Below are 21,008 nucleotides of genomic sequence, written 5' to 3'. Positions count from 1 at the left end.
TTAATATGCTTAATAAACTCTGGCCTGATCCTGAGAGAATCCAAAGCATAAAAAAATGTAACATCATTCTGGGATGTATTAGCAGGAGTGTTGTTAGCAAGACACGAGAAGTAATTCTTCAGCTCTACTCAGCGCTGATTAGACCTCAACTGGTGTATTGTTTCCAGTTCTTGGCACCATATTTCCATAAAGATGTGAACAAATTGGAGAAAGTCCAGAGAAGAGCAACAAAAATGATTAAAGGTCAAGAGCACATGACCTATGAGGGAAGATTGAAAAAATTGGGTTTGTTTAGTCTGGATAAGAGAAGACTGAGAGGGGACATAACCAGTTTTGAAGTACCTAAAAGGTTGTTACAAGGAGGAGGGAGATAAATTGTCCTCTTTATTCTCTGAGGATAGGATAAAAAGCAAAGGGCTTAAATTGCAGCAAAGGCAGTTTAGGTTGGCCATTAAGAAAAACTTATTGTCTGGGTTGTTAAGGACTGGAATAAAATGCCTAGGGAGGTTTTGGAATCTCTGTTGTTGGAGATTTTTAAGAGCAGGTTAGACAAACACTAATCAGTGATGGTCTAGATAATATTTAGTCCTGCCAGGGGACTGGACTAGTACAGTATGGCTACAAAATGGTGAATTAGGATTACAAAGTTTGCTAGTGTATATACAACCTTATATTGGAGGAGGGAATGTCTCTTAAAGATCATTGAGCAGCACAAATTTGTTTAAAAAAAAGTTTCCTTTCTCCCTGGAAGATTTGTAAAGATTAAAAAAGTATACAGAAGAAACCACATACACATCTATCAAAGAAGTAATGGATCCTTCTTCTAGTAGAAAGCTGACAGTATTCTTCTACAATACTTAGCTTTGTAATGACCCTGCTTTTATAGGAAAAGGCACAAATAAGGAGAGAGGAAAGAGCTAAGAGGAGGAGGAGATTGGACGATATAAATACCTTGAAAGCTATGGGCTACTCAGAGCGAGCCGCTAAAAAAGCACTTCACCAGGCACAAGGAAACTTGGACAACGCCTTTAAGGTAAATCGCTTTCAAGAATGGTACTCTCATATAGTAGACCTTTTCCACTGGAAGCCATAGAAATACAGCTACCAAAAATGCATGTTTTCTAGACATTTTCTTTTTCTATTACTGACTCACTATGTGATTAAACTTTCACTCTCTAAACTGGTGAATCAGGTTGTCATACTGTCTGGAGTGGCCCATGAGCAAGAATGCCACCCTTCGAGCAGTTTGATTAAAAAGCAGGGCACAAACCCCAGACTGGTTTTGAGTTCTCTATTTAGATTTCACCAACAAGTAACAAGTATAAACTCCTCAGGCACTCTACAGCCTTAACATGGAGTCACAGACAGTCCCCTTGGGCATGCTGATCTATTTTGCCATCCAGGCAAGCTTGACTTTGTGATAGATGGTCACTTTACACAAAAGATCACAAAATATTCAGGTTACTTCTCATCCCAAAGGACCAGTCACTTACCCCAAATCAATTTGCACCTTAGATCTCACACCAAAGACAACACCTGTAACCAGCCCTGTAACAAACTAACTAAAGGTTTATTAACTGGGGAAAAGAAATATTTACAGGGTTAAAGCAGGTAAGCATACACACACAAAAAAGATGCAATCTTAAGTTCAAAGGGTAATAGAAGCTTCTATAATAAACAAGCTTTTATTCCTTTAGGGCTAATCCAAGCCAAGCAGCTTGGGGAATCTCTTGTTTATGTTTAGGACTCTTTGCCCCTCAGAGTCCATAAAGAGACCCTAATTCCTTAGGATCACGAATTTTTATCGTCACCTCCCTAGCGTCCAAGCTGATGGGACAAGCGCTTCTGCGTATAACCTCTTCATGAGTAGGTGTGGGGAACAATTGACAAAATCATTGTTCTACAATGGCCCATTTGGATTCAGTAGTCCTTCCTGATGGGCAGGAGATAACACCTTGGGTAGAAATCCAGCATTTTGCATTAGGTGAAGTTTTTTTTTCCTGTTTGGTGAGTTACATAGTTTCAGAACAGATATTTTACAGTTACAGAGGAAATACTTAAGTAGCACCTTATAGAGGTGAATACAGATAGTATAAGTAGGATTAATACATGCAGCATCCTACAGGCATTCCATAAAGTCTAGATACATCCTATAACAATTATATTTGTTTGACTGTAGTAACCCACAGATAAGCCAGACTGGTTTCCAGCTGTGCATTGGTCAGGGTTCAGTGGTGCCTGGGGCCCTGGCATCAGCTGGCACCTGGTCTGCCAGCATCACATAGGCTCATCCGTTTTTTAAACAGAAGTATTTTTTTATATATTTACGAAGATAAACGCCTGTCCCAACTTCTAGACACTTGACAAAACTTCTAGAACACAAAGGAATACAAAAGTAAATTCAGCAGGCTAGTCTCACTCACATATCAGAAATTAACCTGCTAAACGACTAAAACTTACAAACGCACTCCTGCCCCCAACATACCAGCCCCCACCCATTTCCCCTTCCAAGAAAGCCCTGAAAGCCAATAAATTATGGCTACTCTGGACCAAGGGGAAAATGAAAAACAAAGTCAAAGGCCCTTTAGATGGGGTTCCAGTTTGAGTGTTGCTGTGGTAGGTAGTATTGTACTAGGAGAGGAAGGCCCAGCTAGGTAAGTCACAGCCAACATCTTAAACAACCTGAAAACTAATAGGCAGTCCATGCAGATTCATAGAGCTTAAGACCAGAAGAGGCCAGTTTGATCGTCTAATCTGATCACACTGGTGTCATTTTCTCTCTCTAAAGAAAGGATGACTAGTAGCATTTTTATTTAGACAAAGGCTAATACCTATGGGTACCCTGTTTCCTACATGTAAATTACTATAGGACACTAACTTTCAGTTTATGGACATTCCCATATCAGAAAGAGTAGACATACTAGGACAGAGGTCAGACAAAATCAACAAAACAAGATTTTGGGGCAGGGCAGATTCATTTATGTGGAAAGAACACAATAAAATACTGAAACTTAGCATCTACTGCTCTTAATTTGTTTAACCAATTGTCTTTTAGTATGTGAAGGATATAAACTAGATTCCACTCTCATAGTACAAGTGGGCAGGTACTAGGAATTCAGGCTGATGATCTGCCTAAATTTTCAACAGTGAGATCTGTTAAACACTGAAACAATCTTACAAGGCAAGGGGTGGAAGATGCAAGATACAACATGAGGTATCACAAGATAGGTAAGATAAATTTACTCTAAGGAACAATATGGTGAGGTATTAACTACATGAGCTAATGAGTCTTTTCCAGGTTCTGTAATTGTGTGTACATCTCTTTTGAGGAATACTACAACCTTTTAACTTATACTAATCGCTGTCTCTTTCTGCTTTAGATTCTTCTTGATGAACCTCACTTATTCTTACTAAATGATGATGATAACGCTGATCCTATGGCCCCACACCAGTTTCAAGTTCCGAAGGAAAGTGTTGACCAAGTAAGTTACATGTTTTTCTTAAAGATGGAGTGTAGAGTAGTTTTTTTTTAAAAATCAAACCAGTGTAATTCTGAGGGCTCATTTCATCCCCTTAGCTGTTTAAATATACCATGTTAGATCTTCCTTTGCAAAGCCACAGTCGTGTTCTACCCCCGCCCCACCTCTGGCACTCATCGAATCCCCACTGATCTTCACCTACCACTTGGTGCAAAGTCATGCATGCTACTGAGTAATCCTGGGATGTGAATGCAGATTCTAGAGGACTTGGGTTCTTCTCTGATATGGCGTGGTTTAAAGTGGAGATAAAATTCTCTTTTAATGTTCTGGCTCAGGGATAGGAAATAAGACTTAAAAAAAAAAACCCTAAACATCTTGCAGTATTTGGAGGGGTCAGGGAGAAAACCCTCATCTTTCTTGTGTAGGCAGCTGCCCTGCTCTGGAGCTGTTCAGTACTCAGTGTGATGTCACCAACTGAGAGCATGCTGGGGCATCTCCGTCAGTACATGCCAAAGAGGAGGACAGCACTTCAAAGAATCCGTAATAAGAGGAAATAAACAGGCACATTCAGATTGCTGATGTGGAATACTCTAGACTGTACAAACAAGTCAGTCTCTCAGACTTAGGGATTTTTTGTTTTTTGTTTTTGTCTAGTTGATGTACATGGGTTTTAATCGTGAGTCAGTGGAGGAAGCTCTGAAAGTCTTTCAGGGCAACATTCAGTTAGCTGCACAAACACTTGCTCATTATGGAGGAGTTCTTCCTGCTGAGTTGCAGCTGTCAACCGGACAGACCACTCCATCAGAAGAATCCATTTCATCAAAAGATTCTCCGACAGAGTCTGCAGGTAAGACTTGCGGCATATGACAAATATGGAGGGGGAAATGATTGCTGAATATTGAATAGATTGGATGATTACCTCAAATATCTCAAGAATCGCTCAAGCTTTTAGTAGCATAGTATCTACTAGATAGATGTTATTAGGAGCAGGCTTTGGGCTGTGACAGTGTGCTGTCTGCCCAGCAAAAATAAGGAAAATCAGAGGAAAACAGAACACTTACTAACCAGCTGAGTGAGAGAGAGAGCGAGAAATGCAATCCATAGCTGCTAGGAATGAAATGACTGCTTTAAAACGAACGAGGAGGACTTGTGGCACCTTAGAGACTCACAAATGTATTTGAGCCTAAGCTTTCGTGGGCTAAAACCCAATTCATTGGATGCATGCAGTGGAAAATACAGTAGGTAGATAGATAGATACACAGAGAACATGAAAAAATGGGTATTGCCATGCCCACTACTATGAGAGTGATCAGTTAAGGTGAGCTATTATCAGCAGGAGAAAAAAAACCTTTTGTAGTGGTAATCAGGATGTCCTGTTTCCAACAGTTGACAAGAAGGTGTGAGTAACAGCAGGGGGAGAAAATAAGCATGGGGAAATAGTTTTACTTTGTTTAATGACCCATCCATTCCCAGTCTCTATTCAAGCCTAATTTAATTAAACTATTTCCCCGTGCTTATTTTGAATCCCAATGCTAAAGAATCTCTTGCCCCCTACACTCCACCAATAATATCAGCTTCCACCATCCCTTTGTACCGTCAAAGGGGAGATGTGGAAGACCATCCTTCCCAAACTAGTCCATAAAACAATTATCCTTTCCTCCTTCAAATCCTTCCTTGAGACCTTTCTTCTGTGGAGCCTACAGGAAACTGCCAACTGTTAATGGCTACATGGGTGGCCCATGGGACTTGCCAATGTCTAGTTACCAAACTTTTATTTTTTGTAAAAAGTCTGAGAACCATCAGTCTGAGCCTATAGCTGGCCATTTTAAACCTCTGGTTCAACTGTAGGCTTTGTCCTCCTTCCCCCCTTCCATAGTAGTGTTTGTTACACCTGCCTGATGTGTCTTGTCCTAAATTAGATCGTAAGTTCTTCAGGGCAGAAACCATGGCATCTGATGTGTTTGTACATCACCTACCACTGTGGGAACCCCAATCCTGAATGGGGGCCTTTGGGTTCTACCATCATAGAAGCAATAGTATGCTATGGACTTAATGTGAGTTATGGTCAGAACAGTGATGAAAATGGCACATCCTAATTAAGAGTATGTCTATGCTTAAAACACTACAGCGGCACAGCCGCAATGTGTCAATGTAGACACTCGCTACAGTGACGGTAAAGGTTCTTCAGTTGCTGTAGATAATCCATCTCCCCAAAAAGCGGGAGTTAGGTCAGTGGAAGAATTCTTCCATGCACTGTCTACAATGGGGGTTAGGTCAGCCTAGCTACATGTCTAGGGGTGTTAAAAATCCACACCCCTCAGAGAAGTAGCTATGCAGATGTAAGTTTTTCAGTGTAGACCAGTCCTAAGAGCTGCTCCTTGCTGAGGCCTATCTCAGGGAGTACAAGGACTAGAAATGGTATTAGGCCCTGTGCAAAGGAGGGAGAGAGGCTTACATCATCTCTTCTTTTTCTCCCCTCCACCATCTCCCTAAGTAGTCACAGTTTAACCCCAACTTATTACAATGCTACCTAATGTACAATTAAGGCTTTTCTTACTGCTTAGAAGAATTAGTGCATCTCTCCCCAGACATCCTTTGATGCAAGATAATTTTAACCAATTCTCCAGTGAAAGGTTTATAAAATTAGTGGTGTTGGCAAAAGAGAGTTTCATGGGAAGTTGACTTTTTCAAAGAAAAGATTATTTTTATTTTTTTGTTTTTTGTTTTGTTTGTTTAGGTACTTCTAGTTCATCAACGGATGAAGACATGGAAACAGATGTAGTCAATGAAATCTTAGAGGATATTCCAGAACACGAGGAAGATTATCTGGATTTAACTCTGGAAGAGGAAGAACAGGTTATTAAAGAATACTTAACCTATATGCATGAGGAACAACCCTGAAAACTCATTACCCACCATTCAGTTACATGAAATTACTTTGGCTATATATCACATTTTGGACTCTTGAGTTTGGATTTAGATACCTATATCCTCAAGCTTATCTTTTGCCAAATGCCTTACATTCAGTTAAATTATAGATTAATTATTTAATTATCAATTAATTGTAACAGAGCTCAAAATCTGCTTTTTTTTGGTTTATTATAATTTGTCATAATCAGCATAATGATGAAGCAGAAACAAATATTTTTCTGAAAAACACTGTTTAGTAGAGAGTTGAATATATATTTATATGGGTGTGAAATTAGCCCATTTAATTAATATAGCAAATAAAAGCATTTTACAGCATTTTGCATCATCTGTTTTAAAACAAATTCTACGTTTGTAAATCAGAAACCTAGTTAATACATTTATAGAGCTGTCAGTTTACAAAACCAATTTCCTTCTCTTTGAAGTACTGTTCTCCAAAAGTCACTTACAGATCTGTTGTGTATGAACTGATGATATCTTTTCTTGTCTCTGTTCATGTCAGATGTTGCAACAGCAACTAATAAAAATAAACATATGGCACACCTTGCTTTTATTGAGATGTTTTCCATACTTTATACATAAAAATATTTAAAAGGGGGGGGGCAGTTGGAAGCAGCTGGGGAGGTCCTGCTCCCATCCTTGCCTCGTGCTGATGGGGCTGATTTAAACACTTTTCTGTAAAAAAAATTGGTGGGTATGATGTAGGGACACATTTTGCAATTCATAATCGCACACATTCTCAACAAAATCACTCGTGAGAGCCAAACATGACCCATGGACCATAGATTTGACACTCCTGTCTCTATCTCAATTTTTAGATAATTTAAACATAAGGAGGAGGAAACAAAACACTGGCCAGCTAATAAAGACAGAAATTGGGCCAGGCTCATTTCACCTGTCACTTTGTTGCCTTCAGAAATTTAGCTGAATGTTCCTTCCTAATGCTCTTTATCTTCCTTTTGATTCTAACACTTAGCCCTCTTCTTTTTGGTGTCCCTCCAAATGCAACTGCTGAACAGAGATGTTCCATTTTTGAGATCTGTGGTGGTGCTGTAGCCCTGTTGGTCCCATGAGACTAGAGAGACAACATGGGGGAGGTAATATCTTTTACTGGACCAACTTCTGTTGGTGAGAGAGACAAGCTTTCAGGCTTAAACAGACCGACCTCTTCTTGAGGTCTGGGAAACTGAAGAAGAGCCCTGTGTAAACTCAAAAGCTTGTCTCTCTCACCAACAGAAGTTGGTCCAGTAAAAGATATTATCTCACCTACCTCTTGTGTCCATTTTTGAGAGGCTGTTTTGGAACAGAGAATGTGGTGTAATATTTTTATTAACTTTATTCAAGCAGTAGAGGGACTCAAAGTCCCATCCATTGTGTCGGTCCATTTAAATGGCCCTACTTCAATGAAGAAAACAGTGATTGGGAAAGGAGGGAATATGACAGCAATGTGTGGTGTTCGTAGTCATCTGTATCTAAACCCAGATGAAGCCCCTTCAAAGGTTAGTTTACTGCCTAAGCGGTGTACACAAGTTATTCAGGGGCCTGCTTTTCAGTTTACTCCAGTTAATTCATATGTGCTGGAATTCTAATGAATTAGCCTTCTCTAGAAAACACAAGGACAGTGGCACCTTATGGTCCAGTTAGAACAAGGAGGAAACATGGAACTATAGTTTGGTCCACCAGTATAACAATCTGGAGGGGGTACCTGGTAAGAGTTTTGTCTGCATGAAATGCCGTCTGATAGAGCTAATGGAGGAAAAGATCCGAGGTTTGGAGATGCAGATGGAAAGTCTGGTTGAGTTTAAAAAGGAGTTTGAGCAGATTATGGAGCAAAGACATGACGTATCTGAAGGGAAAAGCTCAGACTTGCAGATGGAAGCGGGACTGAGGAATTCTGAGGGGAGACTGGGTGAGGAAAGTGGTCAGTGGAAGCATGTGACTAAAAGAACCAGGCAGAGGAAAAGACGGGCTAGTGAAGGAGAAATAGAGCTCAAGAACAGGTTTGCAGAGTTGGAAAATGAAGAAGGGGCTCAGCAGGTAGTCACTGAAGGTGGAAGGGCAAGGAAGAAGAGAAGAGCAGCTAGTCCTATAGGAAAAGGGGAAGAGTCAATGGAGACTACACCAAATATGAGCCCCAGGAGGATACAGGATGGGTTGAAGAGGATTACAAGGGAGAATAGGAATGGAAAGAACTTACAGCCAGAGGGAACAGGGGATAGACTGGAGAATAGCACCATCACCAGGAAAAGGCAGGTCTATGTGATCGGGGATTCTTTACTGAGAAGAATAGACAGGCCTGTAACCAGAGCTGATCCAGAGAATAGAAGGGTATGCTGTCTTCCAGGTGCTAAGATACGGGATGTAGACCTGAGGTTGAAAAGGATCCTAAAGGGAGCAGGAAAGAATCCCCTAATTATCCTTCATGTGGGAACAAATGATACTGGTAGATTCTCGCTGGAAAGTATTAAGGGAGACTATGCTAGGCTGGGGAAGACGCTTGAGGAAATCGAGGCTCAGGTGATCTTTAGTGGGATTCTGCCTGTTCCTAGAGAAGGGCAACAAAGGTGTGACAAGATTGTGACTATCAACAGATGGCTTAGGCAGTGGTGCTATAAGGAGGGCTTTGGGATGTATGGCCACTGGGAGGCATTCATGGACAGAGGACAGTTTTTTCTCGAGATGGACTTCATCTGAGTAGGGAAGGAAATAGACTTCTAGGATGGAGGCTGGCACAACTGATTAAGAGAGCTTTAAACTAGGAATCTGGGGGAGATGGTTGGGAGATGTCCAGGTAATCTCCACGCCGGATATTAGCATTGAGAGGGAAGAAAACGAAGTAAGAAAGGATACAGCCGTGGGTAGGAGAATGTATATAAGGAGGAAGGGCAGTGTGGATACCAGTCTAATAGGTTATACGGGCTGTAGAATGACCATGCCTAATAGGGTACAGAATGTGAGCGAGGCCAAACAGCAAAAATTAAGATGTTTGTACACCAGTGTGAGGAGCCTAGGTAACAAAATGGAGGAACTAGAGCTACTGGTGCAGGAAGTGAAACCAGATATTATAGGGATAACAGAAACATGGTGGAACAGTAGCCATGACTGGACTACAGGTACTGAAGGGTGTGTGCTATAGACCTCCGGGATCTAATTTGGATATGGATAGAGCCCTCTTTAATGTTTTTAATAAAGTAAATACTAATGGAAACTGTGTGATCATGGGAAACTTTAACTTCCCAGATACAGACTGGAGGACGAGTGCTAGTAATAATAATAGGGCTCAGATTTTCCTAGATGCGATAGCTGATGGATTCTTCATCAAGTAGTTGCTGAACCAACTAGAGGGGATGCCATTTTAGATTTGGTTTTGGTGAGTAGTGAGGACCTCATAGAAGAAATGGTTGTAAGGGATAATCTTGGTTTGAGTGATCATGATTCAAACTGAATGGAAGGATTAACAAAAATAAATCTTCAACTAGGGTTTTTGATTTCAAAAGGGCTGACTTTCAAAAATTAAGGAAATTAGTTAGAGAAGTGGATTGGACTGAAGAATTTATGGATCTAAAGGCAGAGGAGGCCTGGGATTACTTTAAATCAAAGCTGCAGAAGCTATCAGAAGCCTGCATCCCAAGAAAGGGGAAAAAATTCATCTGCAGGAGTTGTAGACCAAGCTGGATGAGCAAGCATCTCAGAGAGGTGATTAAGAAAAAGCAGAAAGCATACAGGGAGTGGAAGAAGGGAGGGATCAGCAAGGAAAGCTACCTTATTGAGGTCAGAACATGTAGGGATAAATTGAGACAGGCTAAAAGTCAAGTAGAGTTGGACCTTGCAAAGGGAATTAAAACCAATAGTAAAAGGTTCTATAGCCATATAAATAAGAAAACAAAGAAAGAAGAAGTGAGACCGCTAAACACTGAGGATGGAGTGGAGGTCAAGGATAATCTAGGCATGGCCCAATATCTAAACAAATACTTTGCCTCAGTCTTTAATAAGGCTAAAGAGGATCTTAGGGATAATGGTAGCATGACAAATGGGAATGAGGATACCACATCTGAGGTAGAAGCGAAACTCGAACAGCTTAATGGGACTAAATCGGGGGGCCCAGATAATCTTCATCCAAGAATATTAAAGGAATTGGCACACAAAATCGCAAGCCCAATAGCAAGAATTTTTAATGAATCTGTAAACTCAGGGGTTGTACCTTATGATTGGAGAATTGCTGATATAGTTCCTGTTTTTAAGAGAGGGAAAAAAAGTGATCCGGGTAACTACAGGCCTGTTAGTTTGACATCTGTAGTATGCAAGGTCTTGGAAAAAAATTTTGAAGGAGAAGGTAGTTAAGGACATTGAAGTCAATGGTAAATGGGACAAAATACAACATGGTTTTACAAAAGGTAGATCATGCCAAACCAACCTCATCTCCTTCTTTGAGAAAGTAACAGATTTTTTAGACAAAGGAAACACAGTGGATCTAATTTACCTAGATTTCAGTAAGGTGTTTGATACCGTGCCACATGGGGAATTATTGGTTAAATTGGAAAAAATGGGGATCAATATGAAAATTGAAAGGTGGATAAGGAATTGGTTAACAGGGAGACTACAGCGGGTCCTACTGAAAGGTGAACTGTCAGACTGGAGGGAGGTTACCAGTGGAGTTCCTCAGGGATCAGTTTTGGGACCAATCTTATTTAATCTTTTTATTACTGACCTTGGCACAAAAAGTGGGAGTGTGCTAATAAAGTTTGCGGATGATACAAAGCTGGGAGGTATTGCCAATTTAGAGAAGGACCGGGATATCATACAGGAGGATCTGGATGACCTTGTAAACTGGAGTAATAGGATGAAATTTAATAGTGAGAAGTGTAAGTGTATGCATTTAGGGATTAATAACAAGAATTTTAGTTATAAGCTGGGGATGCATCAATTAGAAGTAACGGAGGAGGAGAAGGATCTTGGAGTATTGGTTGATCATAGGATGACTATGAGCCGCCAATGTGATATGGCCATGAAAAAAGCTAATGCGGTCTTGGGATGCATCAGGCAAGGTATTTCCAGTAGGGATAAGGAGGTTTTAGTACTGTTATACAGGGCACTGGTGAGACCTCACCTGGAATACTGTGTGCAGTTCTGGTCTCCCATGTTTAAGAAGGATGAATTCAAACTGGAACAGGTACAGAGAAGGGCTATTAGGATGATTCGAGGAATGGAAAACTTGTCTTATGAAAGGAGACTCAAGGATCTTGGCTTGTTTAGCCGAACTAAAAGAAGGTTGAGGGGAGATATGATTGCTCTCTATAAATATATCAGAGAGATAAATACCGGAGAGGGAGAGGAATTATTTAAGCTCAGTACCAATGTGGACACAAGAACAAATGGATATAAACTGGTCATTGGGAAGTTCAGACTTGAAATTAGACGAAGGTTTCTAACCATCAGAGGAGTGAAGTTTTGGAATAGCCTTCCAAGGGAAGCAGTGGGGGCAAAAGATCTATCTGCCTTTAAGATTAAACTCGATACGTTTATGGAGGAGATGGTATGATGGGATAACATGGTTTTGGTAATTAATTGATCTTTAAATATTCATTGTAAATAGGCCTAATGGCCTGTGATGGGATGTTAGATGGGGTGGGATCTGAGTTATTACAGAAAATTCTTTCCTGGGTATCTGGCTGGTGAATCTTGCCCACATGCTCAGGGTTTAGCTGATGGCCATATTTGGGGTCGGGAAGGAATTTTCCTCCAGGGCAGATTGGAAGAGGCCCTGGAGGTTTTTCGCCTTCCTCTGTAGCATGGGGCACGGGTCACTTGCTGGAGGATTCTCTGCTCCTTGAAGTCTTTAAACCACGATTTGAGGACTTCAATACCTCAGACATAGGTGAGAGGTTTATCGCAGGAGTGGGTGGGTGAGATTCTGTGGCCTGCGTTGTGCAGGAGGTCGGACTAGATGATCATAATGGTCCCTTCTGACCTTAGTATCTATGAATCTTCAAATTCCAGTATGAAGCATGTTTATTTGATTTAGTACAAAGGTTTCTTTTAGTCATGGCAAATATGGATCAGATATTACAGCTCACAGCAATGGTGTAGACAGTGGTATTATTTGTATGGCTTTAATATTTTATATTATTTACAGCTTTTGTACATCAATACAATGGACAGTACAAAAGTTAAATACAATAGTTATGCATTTACGGGAATACTGGTAGCATACCAAAACCCAATAAAGGGTGGCTGGAATGAAACAAACCTGAAAAAGATCAGCTCCGGGACTACCTAGAAACAAATGGAAGAAATATGATGTCCTCCAAGACAGCGGTACAAAGGAAGGACAAGGAAGTGGTTTAGCCCTGAGGGATTTGGGCTTGAGCCTGTGACCGGCTGAGAACTCTCAGCTCGTATTAAAACCAGTGGGAGTTGAGGAGGCTTGGCGCCTGGCAGGATTTGAGCCCTTATTAAATTGATACTGTGTTACCAGATAGAGCTTCCCACCAAATGATGTAGTTGGGGTAGATGGACTCTATAGCTTGATATAGTGCAGAGTGAATAGCAGGAGTGGGGGGACAATTGAGTGTGCATCAGTTTTGATGGAACTGTTCACTTCTCCTGCTTTGTGCTTTCCTTAGGCATTGAAGCTTTGCTTACGCAAGACGGTACAATTTAAAATGAAATGCTTGCCATAGGGAAATTTAAAATTTACTATTGAATGTGTAAGGTCATTCCAACAGAAACAGTTCCACCAGTCATGTAACTAATCCAAATGGCCCATGTGGCAAATAGTGAACAGCTGCCACTGGCAAGTGAGCTGCAGAGTAAGAATTACGCATTGAAGTCTGAGAGTAATTTCAAACATATGGTTGCTACTGTGATCTGCTTACAAGCAAGAGGCAAAACTCAGGTTACTCATTCACCCAACTCTGATCCAAGGGATCATCTCCACCATTTATCGTTCTTTCCCAGCACCATGTGCTGCTGCAGGGCAGCCGGTTCAGTTCATGTAAACATACACAATAGTGTTTTCTTTTAAATTTTCTGTACGGGTGTAGGTGCACTTTACCTAGCAGAGAAAAAAATAAGCCTTTACCTGTCCTCCAGCCCAAACTCCAGTGTATTCATCTGAACTCCTAACACACATCACTGAGCTCGCAGACAGCCCATGAATAGAGTGAGCCTCCTGGCTGTGGAGGAGGGAGCCTGGTAAGAGCCACCATCTTATAAATGTGTCCCCTCAGGACCAATGGTTAATAGCGAGCTGCATAGCAAGATGGAGAAGTGCCTGAACGTGGTAGAGTACGGGGCCAGTCCTGCTTGCAGGTAGGTTCCTAAACCAGCATTTCTAGATGTGTTCACACGTCAAGCTATAATTTCAAGCTGGTGGAGACGGCCCCAGGCTAGCTCTGGACAAGCAAGCACAGGTCATTCACCTGGAGCTGGACATTACACCTCTAGCTTGAAGTGTAGACATACACCTAGTATGAGTTAAACACACAAACTCCAGGCCCAGCCAACAAAGTGGCGGGGGCACCTGCTGGACATAGAAAACAACTGGTAAACAAACACCTGCATAGAAAAGCAGGACTGTGCATGTTTAGTCAAGCAAAAGGAAGGCTGAGAGGGGCAATGATTGCGCTCTATAAATAGATTGCGAGGGGACAGGAGGGGTGCTAATAGCATGGTAGGTGACAAGCAGAGGTGAACCTGGTACCGGTAAGAACCGGTGCACCGTACTGGGGCAGCCCGGCTTCCCCAGGGGGCAATTTAAAGGGCCTGGGGCTCCCAGCAGTGGCTGGAGCCCCAGGCCCTTTAAATTGCCTCCAGAGCCCCGCTGCTGGAGCCCTGGGGTAGCAGCTGCAGGGCTCCGGCGGCTATTTAAAGGACCGGGGCAGTAGAAGCAGGGGAGCCGCAGGGCCCTTTAAATAGCCCCCGGAGCCCTGGGGTAGTGGGGGCTCCAGGGGCTATTTAATGGGCCAGGGCTCCAGCTGCCTCTGCCGCCCCATCCTTTAAATAGCCGCTGGAGCCCCGCCACTTCCCCAGGGCTCCAGCGGCTATTTAAAGGGCCAGGGCAGTAGAAGAGGGGAGCCCCGGGCCCTTTAAATAGACCCCGGAGCCCCGGGCTGCTGCTGCTACCCCGGTGGGGGGGGGCACTTACCTTACAGGGTGGGCTGGGGCTGGCTCTGACCCCCTCAACCCCGCCCCTTCCACTCTAGGCCCCACCCATTCCGGGGGCCAGAGCTGGCCCCAGAGTACCGGTAAGTCACTCGACTTACTTTCACCCCTGGTGACAAGCTACTTAAGCTAAAGGACAATGTTGGCTCAAGGGCAAATGGGGGGTCAACTGGCCATGAACAAATTCAGGCTGGAGATTAGAAGAAGGTTTCTAAGCAGTAGAAGGTTGAGTTAGTATCTTAGTTTGTTTCAAGAACAAGCTGGACAACGTTATGGGTGTAACTGTATGAAGGGGTTACTTGTGATGGTGGGGGGGCAGGGCTCACGTCCATTTTATGCTCATAAAAGCTCATGTTTCAGGGTTTCAGGCAGCCCGCTGGAGGGGGATCAGGAAGGATTTTCCCCCCACCCTCAAAGTAGTCTGGCAGGTTGGGGTTTTTTTTAAATCTTCCTCCAATGCATCTGCGATAACCCTCCCCGCACCCCGCTTCCTGCTTCTGTTGCTCCTCAGCCTTGGGGGTGGGGGGTCATTGTATAGGGAGCTGCTCCCCTGTTCATCTGGACTCCCCCACACCCCATGCCCAAACACACACCCCAGCTGAGCCTCACTCCCCCACCAAGCGCCCACACACACCTGAACTCCCACCCGTCCTGCACCTGGACCATGTCAACAAGCTCCCCCTGCACCCAGACCCTCCCACCCGCACTGAACCCCAACGTGCTGCACCCAGACCAAGCCTCCCTCCCTCAGCACCTTCACCTGGACACACACACAGCCACCCCACAGAGTCCCATTCCCTCTGTACCCAGAACCCCCCAAGAAGCCCCTGTGCATCCAGATTTTCCACTTCTGAACGGCCCACCTCCAGCTTGCCCTACACAGAACCCTCACCCCACACCTGGATCCCCCACACTGAGCCCCTCCACACTTGGATCCTGCAAGGCAGAGCTGCTTGCCTCACACCTGGATCAGTGGCCAGGGCTGGGCATGCAAGTGAGATGCTGTTCTTCTCACTTACTGTCTTGGCACCTGGCATGGAGGGGCAGGGTCCTGGGCCGTGGCCCTTGTGCTGGGTGAGGCTCAGGTGCGGCCCCACTGCCAAATCTGGAGGGGGGCACAGGGTGATCTCCTACCTTTGTGCAGCCAGGGCCCTGTGTTCCCCCCACACCCCCTCCCCCAAGCCATGCTGCAGTCTCCACCTTTATTTATTGACAAAATATGCAGCATTTTAAAATGTTGCAGACAGAATTTTTAGATGTAGAATTTTTTGGCACAGAATTCCCTCGGGAGTATTAGGTGCTTGGCTGGGTCTTGTTCAGGGTCTAACTGCTCACCATATGTGGGGTGGAAGGGGACTTTTCCTCCAGGTCAGGTTGGCAGTGACCATGAGGGTATTTGCTTTCCACTGCAGTACATGGGTAACCAGAATTATCTGGGTCTATCTCAATCATTTCTCTGCCACTGCAGCACCTTGGGCACTGGTGCACCTCAGTCCCTCTTTTCTCTGTCTGCAGCACCTAACAGTCTCCTGTGGGTTGCAATACTTCACGCTAATGTGGGGTGTTGGGTATAGAGGGCTGGTCCTGGATGGCACTGGGGGGGCCTGTGCTATACACAGGGTCAGACTAAGTGAGCTGGTGGTCCCTTGTAGCCTTGAAATCTGAGTATAGCTGTACTGGTCCTGCCACTGGGCAAGGCTAGACTTTCACCACTGCATTTAAGAGAGAGAGAAAAAAGATAGGCCTGTGGCAGCTTGTTTAACTACTTCTAGGACAACCCTCACTGTACGAGACCTGCTACTTTCCCCCAGTGTGAGTCAGCAGGCTTTGACCCAAGACCTTCTGATCCCCAGTCGCCAGCTCTGCTGCTTCCACTACAGGAGCAACTGATCGCAATGTCGGCTGCTATCCTTGTGGCCCAGGCACTATGTGTGGGGTTCAGTGTGGCACAGACTTTGCCCCAGTTTACACACCTATTTGCTAGCCAGTATTAGCATTGTAGGCGTGAGGCTGCCTTGGTTCGCTACTGCGCATTGGGAGGACAGCGTGCTAATGGGTAGGCTGAGCCAAGCCCTTACAGGCAGTGTGACTGAGGAGTGGCACTGCGCTACCGAAGAGCTAGGTTCTGGTCCCAACTTTGCCATCTGTGACTTTATTTGTAAAATGGAGGGTGTCACATTCTCCTGCTTCGGGGGGGAGGAGGGATGAGCTACCTCGCTTACTGATGTAAGCAGTGTCAGGATGAGCTCCACCCTGACATCTGGTGGTGAGGTGTGGCAAGTTGTGGAAAAGAACTTCAGGGGCCGATCTCATTTGCATAGGCACACCCACCCCGCCTAGAATGAGGCCATAGCTGCCCAAATGGTCACTTTGGCTGCTGTGGGATCCCCAGTGTCTCTGTTATTGGGGCAGGAAGAATAAATTGTTATTACCCTGATTATGGGAACTGTGCTTGGAACTGTACTTGGCCTTTTGTTAGGATGGAGGGATTCACCATCAACTAAGTAGCACTCGCTAGGCAAGGGACTTGGGTTCCAAAACTCTATGAATTGACAGAGGCTAGGGATAAGTATTAATACTTGGTGGCATGGGCCTTATATGCTAATTGCACTTCCTCTTCTCTCCACTGTGGAATATCAGAGCTACTTTTGATTCTATTAGGAGTCTAGTTACAGGCTGCAGAGCTCATTTTGGGCCAATGGTGCACCAGCAGTGAGGCTCCTCTACTACAAGCTGAATTCACCTAAGAGCTGAAATCACTGAGCGTTGTGTTAAGTAGTGGGGGAGTCTGAAGATATATTGTGGAGCAGTTTGTGGGACGGCTGGAGTGCCTTGTGGACAGGCTGGTGGAGCAGTTCATTGGACGGCGGGAGCTGCTTGTGGGATGTGGAGCAGAGCAGTTCGTGGACCGGCTGGTGGAGCAGCAGAGCCGAGCAAAGCAGTTCGTGGGGCAGCCGGCGGAGCGAAGGTCAGCTTCAGATCATGTAAGGTGCCCTTTATCTCTCCCCCCCCATCTCCACCCAGGTTGGGAGGTAAAGCTCTGCAGATAAACTTTCGAACTCTAGGGCTGCCCTGACCAGGGACAGAGACTTTTGGGTCATTGGACTTTTGGGACTTTGGGTGATTTGGGGTTGCTGGACTCAAGAACCAAAGGAAAAGGACATGCCCCAATTTGCTTGGGGTGGTTTTTTTTTGCTCATGGGTTGTGTTACGAATCCTGTTGGTGGTGTTTCCCCAACATAATGCCACATTGTTTCTCTCTGTTATTAAAAGGCTTTTTGCTACACTCAGACTCTGTGCTTGCGATAGGGGAAGTATTGCCTCTTGGAGGCGCCCAGCGGGGGTGGTATATATTTGTCCCAGGTCACTGGGTGGGGGCTCGAGCTGGTTTGCATTGTGTTATTGGAATGAATCCCCTAGATATTGAACCCAGCCCTTGTTGCTGCCAACTCTGACGGGCAGAAGGGTTACACTAATAAGGGTTGTGAACTGCAACAGCTAGTGCAAGCCAAGATGTGAAACCAGGGTGTCCTGGCTCCCAGCATAACATACCTTGTGCCAAGGCTGCAGTGTATTTTGTGGCTTTGTCAGTCAAACTCAGTGGATTAAAGCGTTGAGATGTTGGCAGTCATACAGCTGTAGCAGGCAGGACATAAGAATTTAGGGACTGTCCTGCTTCACTAGTAACAGACTTGACTCCAGCCCAGGGGTGACCAACCTGAGCCTGAGAAGGAGCCAGAATTTACCAATGTACATTGCCAAAGAGCCACAGTAATACATCAGCAGCCCCTCAACAGCTTCTCCCAACACCTCCTGCCCACCGGCAGCCCCGCCGATCAGCACTCTCCTCCCTCCACATCATCTGTTTCGTGGTGTGCAGGAGGTTCGGGGGGGTAGGGGGAGGAGTGAGGGCATGGAGTGGGGGGCAGGGCGTGTGGCAGAGCCAGGGGTTGAGCAGTGAGCACCCCCCAGCACATTGGAAAGTTGGTGCCTGTAGCTCTAGCCCCGGAGTCGGGGCCGATCCAAGGAGCCGCATGTGGCTCCGGAGCCACACGTTGGCCACCCCTGCTCCAGCCCATCTAAGCGGGAAAAGCAAGGACATGTTTGTAAAGTTCACATGATTTTTTCCCTATGCTTCTCCCCCCTGTCTGACTGCCATTTGTCTGCAGCCAATCCTATGTATGCAGCAAAAAAATACAAATAAAGGATTCAGTTTTATCTATAGATGCCATGTGTTTATTACCCACTCGCAGAGTATTACAGCATTTATCCGCCACAATACAGAATAAATAAAGCCACAAAAATAAAAACACATGGTTACGTATCTGTTTCATTGATTCTACAAAGTGTGCTATATCGACAACAAAAATATAAGGACACTTGAATGTTTATGGCTCAGTGATTATCAAGGAGCAGTGAACCTGGATGAGACGAGTGCGCCACCCCTAAATTTAGATCAGCCGTTCTCAACCTGCGGCCCAATTAGCGCACAGCTGTGTACTAAAAAAAATTCAAAATTTGCTGCTTTGGTCTGGCGGGGGCAGGGCTGGCTGAGGGGGAGACAGTCTTGCAGCCTGCTGGAGCACTCCTGCCAGCAGGGGGCTGGTGAGTGGGTCTGTGGATAGGTTTGGTGTAGCGGGGGGCCACTGGGCAGTGAGGATGTGGGGGGTCACTGGGAGCTAGGGGTTTACCAGGGTGCTGCAGAACCCCAGGTTTCAGGTGGGGCTCCGCTCCTGGCCCCCCTTCTCAGGTCCTGGCTGCTGGCCCGCTCAGCTCCTGGCCCAGTGCCAGGGCTCCCAGCTGCCCGGCCCCACACAGCAGCACTCGGGTCCCAGCTGCTACCCAGCCCCGCATGGTGGGGTCCAGGTCCAGCTGCTGCCCGGCCCGCACCCAGGGCACCGTTTCTGGCCCCGCTGTGGGCAGGGGTGCTGAGCATAGGGTACTGTGGGCAGTTCGGGGGTGGCACTGTGGTTCTCAACTTGCAGCCCACATAATACACTGTGGGCCGCATAAACAGGTTGAGAACCACTGATTCAGATGCTTTTCCAAACCTACTGCATCCCTTTCCTTCAGGCACACCTAGGTGGTCTCTAGCAATTTCACTCTAGATCTTTACACACCACCACCTCCCTTCCAACAGGTCCCCACCGTCTTCCATGGTAACACCCTTCTACATTCCCATGCTTTTCATTTCAAAGATTCTATGGTCTCCAGGCACTCTCTCTAGCTTTTGTCTGGCTCCTATGGCACCTGTCATGGAATGGGCAGCACCGCTGCCGGGTTCATGAGATGTGAAGGGAGCCCAGGCCGAGCAGAGATGCCAGAGAGCTACTGGGTGGCTGCATTCACTCAACCCCCCCCTCCATCACATCCTTCAGAACCAGCATCCCTGAAGCCTGTTGACTTGCTTTCCAAGCCCCACAACGAGGAAACAAGGCCCTCTCCCCACCAGGGGTACACCCACTGCCATCCTGCTCTCCCACTCGAGCTGTATGGGGAGGAACCGGCCTGAAGTTCAGGTTGGTCGTTTGCTGGAGTTTTTTAAAGCCCATTTAAATCTCTGCTCTGTTGCTGTACGCTCAAGCCCCAGAGAGACTTCAGCCATCTGTGTGCCTCAGCCAAACTCTCCTACATTAAAGTCACTCGGATCAGCGAGAGACAAGGACATTATTACCCCAAAGGGAGCTGAGAAAATTCAATTCAGAGTCATCCTGCAAGGCAGCTTTCGCTTACAACACACTGCGATGGAGCAGAATGTGCAACAGGCAATAGGAAGGGGAGGGAGCCTATTGGCTTATTACTTATTCCTGCCTCTCCTCCTGTCAGGGACCAGCATGATACAGCAGTGGGGTCAAATACCACTGTACAGGGAGGAACTGGGAAAAGGAGACTTAAATACAAATTATAATTACAAACAAACATACAGGGGAAGGCATATCTCATGGACTGCTTTCCACAATGGCTCCTGACCCCATATTGCCCCTGGTCTGTAAGTCATCCACGTAAGTTTACTTTCCATTACAATATACTGTGAGATGCAGTGAGACGTCAGTAATAGTCCGAAGAGAGTAGTTTCATGATTCACAAGAATGTGAACTCTTGACTGAGCACGTTGGGCAATGTAATTTCCCACCCCTTTCCAAGGTCTGGCTTATCTGCACCCAGTGGCACAGCAGATGGCTCAGAAAGTTTGTTCCAGGCAATCACGTTAGTTCAACAGCCTCAAGTTCCCCATTCTCCTGTTGCATTGTGCAGCCAACTCTGTTATTGAAAAGACGAGACAGGCTTCCCTTCTGAGAGCTCTTGCCCGGGACAGACCGCTCCGTCTTCAGGCGATGCTTGTTTCGCTTGCAGATTCCTTGTACATCCCAGATCCTTAGCGTGCCATCATGGGAAGCTGTGTACAATAATTCATTGTGAATCTGGAACAATAGGGTC

At 45.3% G+C, this 21,008-nt stretch overlaps 2 protein-coding genes across 5 annotated transcripts in view; one reads left to right on the top strand and one right to left on the bottom strand.

Moving 5' to 3' along the window:
- Window positions 1-6,948, top strand: part of NUB1 (negative regulator of ubiquitin like proteins 1) — a 31,633-nt gene extending 24,685 nt beyond the window's left edge. Inside the window, exons 12-15 of the mRNA XM_074943434.1 lie at window positions 887-1,033; window positions 3,381-3,482; window positions 4,134-4,326; window positions 6,217-6,948. Coding sequence (XP_074799535.1) covers window positions 887-1,033; window positions 3,381-3,482; window positions 4,134-4,326; window positions 6,217-6,380 — 606 coding nt within the window. The 3' untranslated portion in view covers window positions 6,381-6,948. The remainder of the gene's footprint in view (window positions 1-886; window positions 1,034-3,380; window positions 3,483-4,133; window positions 4,327-6,216) is intronic.
- An 11,868-nt stretch (window positions 6,949-18,816) lies between these two features.
- WDR86 (WD repeat domain 86) overlaps window positions 18,817-21,008 on the bottom strand; it is a 49,680-nt gene continuing 47,488 nt past the window's right edge. For 3 of the 4 annotated variants that reach the window (XM_074946325.1, XM_074946326.1, XM_074946327.1), the window contains one exon: window positions 18,817-20,992. In XM_074946325.1, coding sequence (XP_074802426.1) covers window positions 20,774-20,992 — 219 coding nt within the window. In that variant the 3' untranslated portion in view covers window positions 18,817-20,773. The remainder of the gene's footprint in view (window positions 20,993-21,008) is intronic. The other variant, XM_074946328.1, reaches the window with a different exon arrangement.

The sequence above is a fragment of the Natator depressus genome, chromosome 2 (genome assembly GCF_965152275.1).
Source record: "Natator depressus isolate rNatDep1 chromosome 2, rNatDep2.hap1, whole genome shotgun sequence".
Classification (NCBI taxonomy): domain Eukaryota; kingdom Metazoa; phylum Chordata; order Testudines; family Cheloniidae; genus Natator; species Natator depressus.
The sequence above is the reverse complement of the archived record's forward strand: the minus strand, read 5'-3'. Positions and strand labels throughout refer to the sequence as shown.